The sequence below is a fragment of the Hippocampus comes genome, unplaced genomic scaffold (assembly GCF_001891065.2).
Source record: "Hippocampus comes isolate QL1 unplaced genomic scaffold, H_comes_QL1_v1.1 scaffold299, whole genome shotgun sequence".
Lineage (NCBI taxonomy): Eukaryota > Metazoa > Chordata > Actinopteri > Syngnathiformes > Syngnathidae > Hippocampus > Hippocampus comes.
The window spans coordinates 191,845-197,826 of NW_017805694.1; the positions used below are offsets into that span (position 1 = coordinate 191,845).

Sequence of the window (5,982 nt, forward strand, 5' to 3'; positions counted from 1 at the left end):
CGACCGACCCCCCCGCCCCCCGCGGATGCTCACGAGAGTCGACGCTAAAGTATTCCGCCGTCTTTTTCGTCCTCGCCGTGAAACTTGAAAGGAGCCGTCTGCCGCTTTTCTTCGCCGCCTGACCGGGGGGGTGGGCAAACTATGGTCCCCGGGGGCGCACGCGATCCGCTCCGTTCTTGAATTCGGCCTGCGCTGCATTCACATGAGCGATTCATTCCAAAAAAATGTAATCAATAAGAAGAGTCATTTGCAGCAGTACCTTGTCATCGAAGAAAAGGCCTTTTGGGATGCGACAATAACATCAATTACTTTTCAACAGGACTAAAAAAAACCCCAACACTTTTTCTTCGAGAACATTTCTCATTTTCCGCAACAAACGGTGGGCAAACTATGGTCCCCGGGGCTGCACGCGATCCGCTCCGTTCTTGAATTCGGCCCGCGCGGCATTCACATGAGCGATTCATTCCAAAAAATAAAATCAATAAGAAGAATCATTTGCAGCAGAACCTTGTCGTCGAAGAAGAGGCCATTGGGATGCGCCAAAAACACCAATTACTTTTCAACAGGACTAAAAAAAAAAAAAAAACCCCAACACATTTTCTTCGAGAACATTTCTCATTTTCCGCAACAAATGTTCCAAGATTTGATATATTTCTGAAAAGAGTCACACATGAGTTACTTTTCCCCAAAAATAAGAACAAATCAGGAATTTTGCCAAACGTAATGCAGTCATCCAGAGTCCCTTTTGTATTCGTTGTCCAAAAGCAAACAAGGAACTGACCAAGGCGCCGACGCCTTCAGTTCTGCCCCCTTTCGATCCGCTTCAATTCCAAGCGCCGAATCTCAATAGTGCCAAATTATTCAAGCCAACTCTTTGACATCGATCGGCATTTTGGCTTCTGCCCGTTTTGCAAACGAAACGTGGCCCTTGAGCGCAAAGCTTTGCCCACCCCACCCGACCCGACCCCCGCATTTATCAAACGGCAAATAAGGGAGGCGGTCACTCGAACTCCTTCCGTGACTGCTGTGATGATATTTGGCCGCAGCGTTTTACGACACGGGCTGCCTTCATGATCACGCGTTGTGTCTCGTAGCTTCTTTTTGGTTTTGTGTCATGTTTGGGCCGGAAAGTGACGCGCACTGTTGCACCGTACTCAGTTACTGACCACTTGATCACTTTTGAACTTAATTTTTTTTTTTTTTGGGAGGGGGCGCCGCTTGTGATCTTGAAGCCGGCCCTCACTGAGCTTTGTCCTCCTGATTCAGTTTGCAAAACGTGCTTGATTGTCAGAAATGTGCTTGAATGCTGTGTTCTCCTCTTGTGATTTGATTTGTGTTATTGTAGATGGAACTTTTTTGGTGTGGGGGGGGGGCTGCTATGAGAATATCAAAAGGGGACAGACAGTCCACAGGAAAAGGGACCCTTGGATGTTTTGCCAACAAATTGTCAGGTCACCGGAGTCAAGTGTGAAATTAAACCAGCAAGTCGGTCGTTTGTCTTCAGTTTTTGTGAAAGAGCGCGTGTGTGTGCGTGCGTGAACCGCTGTGGATTTGCGCGTGAATGGGCTCGCAAGTGTCCTGCCCCAATTGGAGAGCAGCAAGTTGTGCAGAAAGGACGTCCACTTGTTCAAGGTCACTCGGTTGAGGGGCTTCACTGAGGGCGGGGGTCCAAAGTCTGGCACGGGTGCCGTTTGGGGCCCGCAGCAGGCGCCGCTGTGCCCACCCGGGTAGCCCGGGTTGGTTTTTTGTTTTTGCCGGCCGGCCGGCCCAATCTTCCCACCGTTGCACGTCGCGCCCGCGGTCACTTTTGGGGAGCCCCTCGTTCAAACGGCGCCGCTTTCCAATCGGCATTACGGCCGCGGGTTTTATGGGAGTCGATCCGCCCTGCAAATCCCGTTAGGAGCCAATTTGTCATATTGCGCGGCGCGGGCAGCTGCGCGGCGGATCAGGGGCGATAAGATCAAGCGGGCGGGCGGAGGAGCCGACCACTCGCGGCATGGACGGCAACGGCACGACGCGGAGCGGGGCGCCGGCCGAGGCGCCCACCGTCTTCCCCCGCGCGGGCTACAGCGCGCTGGCCTTCCTCATGTTCGTCAACACGCTGCTGAGCGTCTTCAACAACGGCCTGGTGATCGCCGTGTCCCTGAGGAACCCCGGCCTGCTGCGCCCCATCAACGTGTTCGTCGTCAGCCTGGCGGCGTCCGACCTGATGATCGGCCTGTGCGGCTCCCTGGTGGTCACCGTCACCAACTACCACGGCTCCTTCTTCATGGGCCGCGCCGCCTGCGTCTTCCAGGGCTTCGCCGTCAACTACTTTGGTGAGTGGGCGGCACCCCGATGCCGACGCGAAGCGTCCGTTGACCGTTTCCCGGCTCGATCGCTTCAGCCGCCGGTCGCCGCCAGCAGAGCTCCTCCCTTGTCAAGCGCGGTCCGGCGTCATAGTTTGCAAACGTGTCAGGAAGAAGTTCCTCTCGCGACGCGGCTGAGAAGTCGTCCTTTGTCTGGCGCGTTCGTGAACTCGAGCGCAAAATACAAGCGCGGGCGTCCTTGCGCTTTTGGATGCTGAACAAAGGGAGGGACGTCAAGCGCTCCTGAGCTTGGCGCGCCGACTGCGTCTTTGGCCATTTTGCACGCTCGTGTCACGTTCCAGTCCGGCCCACCGGAGGACGTCGGCAGAGTCGTTTGCCGCGATATGGCGACCCCCGGGTGGAGGGAGCTGTTCCCTTTTCGGGCCGACGGAGGCCACCGTGCCCATCGGGGCCTCGGAAGCGGCAGAAATGTTCCATCGGGTCGTAGCCGTTTGCCAAAAGCTGCCGAAGTCGGAGCCCGCCACCTATCGAGTCAAGGCGCATAGTGGAGTCGCGACGCGGCGGTATTTGCGGCGTGATGAGACGCCCCCCCCACAGGCCTGGTGTCGCTGTGCACGCTGACCCTGCTGTCGTACGAGCGCTACAAGGCGGTGTGCGAGCCGCGCGCCGGCCGGCGGCTGAGCATGCGGCGCAGCGTGACGGGGCTCCTCCGCGTGTGGCTCTTCTGCCTGTTCTGGGCGGCGGCGCCGCTGCTGGGATGGAGCGGCTACGGCCCCGAGGGCGTGCGCACGTCCTGCTCGCTGGCCTGGGAGGAGAGGTCCTGGAGCAACTACAGCTACCTCATCCTGTACACGCTCACGTGCTTCCTCTTCCCCGTGGCCGTCATCATCTACTGCTACTCCAAAGTCCTGGCGTCCTTGCGCAAGGTACGCATTTCATTCCGTTGATGGATTGGACTGACGATTCCATCCCGCGGCGGGCCGTCCCTTCGGCCTTAGCCGCCACCTCACAATCAAAGAGAGCAAGAGACAACGCGGGGCCGCGGCCAAAAGTCGCCTCCCCCGAGTCATGGGCCGGAGCGTTTTGTTCGCAGTTGAACAAGAGCGTGGAGTCGCAGGCGGGGCGCTCTTTGAGCAAGGAGACGGAGCGCGCCGTCAAGATGGTCCTGGCCATGATCGCCGCCTTCTTCGCGTGCTGGCTGCCCTACACGGCCCTGTCGCTGGCGGTGGTGCTGCGGCCGCAGCTGGACATCCCCCCGCTGCTGGCCACCGTGCCCATGTACTTGGCCAAGACCAGCCCCGTCTACAACCCCGTCATCTACTTCCTCTCCAACGAGCAGGTAACAGGGACGTGCCCGAGCGGCCTCCTTTCTTCTCAAACTGCCGCTCCTCTTTCCCGATGAAAGAACTCACACAACGTTCGCGACGGGCTGACGGTGGAGGAGCGACGTGGCAACCTTGCTGCCCCAAATGATTTTTTTCATCGGTCTTCACTTCTGATTGCTTCTTAGCATACGCGGACAGGCCAGACCGGTGGCAGTCCCGAGTACTGACGTTCGACCGCACGCCAAATGATGCGTACAAAGTAACCGTCGTCCGTCGGTCAAAAGAGTTTTCGGCCTGAAACCGAACACGACGCTAACCTTCGCGCCGATACAAACAAAATCAAGGATGTGAAGCGCACACAAGTATGGGCAAAAACAACACGTTGAACAATCGGCGCAGAATTCCGCTGAAGGCCGCTTTAGCAAAATGGCGCCCTTGGCGTCAACGGCGGGGCAAAGGCCGGGAGAAAGGGAGCAAACGGAGAGCACGTCGTGCGCAAAGCGCGCACAGATGGCGGAACGCGTCACGACCCGAGACGACGTGCAGGCGGAGCGAGCCGCGGGCGCAAACCGAGAGCGATCACAAGCGGCGCGGGCGGCCGCGCTGACTTCTTTGTGGGATTCGGCCGTCGCTGTTGACAAAGCTTTGCTCGTCCTCCCGTTGACATTTGGAGGTCAGACCGCCCTTGACCAAATGGGAAGCGCCCACTGAGCTGAGACCGGACCAGTGGCGCAAAGCCAGATGCTCGGACATCCGTGGAACCCCAGCGAGGAACAGTTGGCCATTTCCGCTGAAACTTTGTTAGAAGGACAAACAAAGTTCCGCCGGAAAGGCGAAAATAGCTTTCGGCTCTCAGGCCGCAAATGTTCCACTTTGCCGGGTAGTTTTTCCACAGACGTCCGCGAATTCACTCGGGCACGAGACGCAGCCGGAGCGGGCCGATTTCTTGGCCAAGTCCCAAAGTGCCAGCGTCACCGCGTTCTCTTTGTGCCGTCAGTTTCGAGACGCCGCCGTGGAGACGCTGTCCTGCGGCCGCCGCGCCCCGCGCGGGAGCGCCGGCGCGGTCGGCCTCGGCATGCGGCCCCTCAACAGGCGGCCCCCGCCCGGCCGCTCCGGCCGCATCGCCGGGCACGGCAAGGTGCTCCCTCTGTGACAGCCGGCGCAGATGCCGCGGGGGCGATGGGGGGGGGCTCCGCACGGGGGAGACCGACGGCCGAGGAGCAGAAGGACTCCAAAGCAAGCCGGGGGAGTCCTTCTGCCGCGCACTCAAGCGATCCAAGACAGGCTGGGTGTTGTTCTCCTCACTTCGTCTTGTCCGTGACAGGCTCTCGTTGGCCACTTCATTAGGTACACCGACACCAGCTCGTCACCGTTCTGCCTTTCAGCGTGACAAAAATGAAAATGCAGTGGAACCTCGACTTACGGCTTGTGTGTGTTCCCTTTCCAAGCTGGTTAACGACGTGAACTGAAATCGCTTGAAACGAAACAGTTGGTCAAAAGCGTCCTGCTCTCGTGGCGTCTGTCCATAGCATTAGCATCATTAGCATCAATAAAGGCTGATTATTAAAAAAAAAAAAAAAAACATGCATATGTGTGTATAAAATCCCCCCCCCACACACGATAAGTGGTGCAGGTGTACCCAACGTTGTGGCCTCGGAGTCCCCTCCATGTTTTGTCCGTTCCATCTCGTCTCGTCTTGAAATGTTGCTGTCAATAAAATGTGTCGTGCAGACTCGCACGTTTCAAATCCGGCCACAACGAGTCGTCTTCTCCTTTGGTGTTTTTTTCAACAGTCGTTGACACGTTCCGAGCAAAGTCCCGGATTTGAAAGGGACGGCTCATTTTCAGAAGCAAAGAGCATTTCACACTCCATCGGAAAACAGGATGACGCGACGCCACGCTGTAATCCTCCGGCCGCCTCGCCTTCATCACCTCAACAAGTCCCATCTGGCCCCGCTTACGGCCGCCGAACGGAAGAAAAAAAAAAAAAGACACGTTCCGAGCAAAGTCCCGGATTTGAAAGGGACGGCTCATTTTCAGAAGCAAAGAGCATTTCACACTCCATCGGAAAACAGGATGACGCGACGCCACGCTGTAATCCTCCGGCCGCCTCGCCTTCATCACCTCAACAAGTCCCATCTGGCCCCGCTTACGGCCGCCGAACGGAAGAAAAAAAAAAAAAGAGCCCCGGGATCGACGTAAGCAGTTGCGGGCCTGTCCAGAGACCCGCGCCGCCCGCTGGGCCGCTCGGGTCCAAACGCGTTCGCCCGCAGCGCCTCGTCATTATTTTGGGTGGAACGAGCGGCCCTCTGGGGCCTCGTTCCGTGCCGCCGACCTTCGGGCTCGTC

The 5,982-nt window shown here is 57.7% G+C and overlaps 1 protein-coding gene across 1 annotated transcript; it reads left to right on the forward strand.

Annotated features, from left to right (window-relative positions):
* Positions 1-1,992: 1,992 nt before the first annotated feature.
* Positions 1,993-5,382, forward strand: parietopsin. Its single transcript, XM_019881750.1, has 4 exons — positions 1,993-2,318; positions 2,907-3,235; positions 3,403-3,648; positions 4,632-5,382. The coding sequence occupies exons 1-4, from the start codon at positions 1,997-1,999 to the stop codon at positions 4,785-4,787; spliced, it is 1,053 nt and encodes a 350-aa protein (XP_019737309.1). The 5' UTR covers positions 1,993-1,996; the 3' UTR covers positions 4,788-5,382.
* Positions 5,383-5,982: the final 600 nt, after the last annotated feature.

What these genes read in the sequence shown, in the direction of transcription:
- parietopsin (XM_019881750.1), top strand. Translation starts at nt 1,997, where the DNA reads ATGGACGGCAACGGCACGACGCGGAGCGGGGCGCCGGCCGAGGCGCCC. An exon ending in CTTCGCCGTCAACTACTTTG is followed by an intron (nt 2,319 to 2,906) that starts GTGAGTGGGCGG and finishes CCCCCCCCACAG; the next exon opens with GCCTGGTGTCGCTGTGCACG. An exon ending in ACTTCCTCTCCAACGAGCAG is followed by an intron (nt 3,649 to 4,631) that starts GTAACAGGGACG and finishes TTGTGCCGTCAG; the next exon opens with TTTCGAGACGCCGCCGTGGA.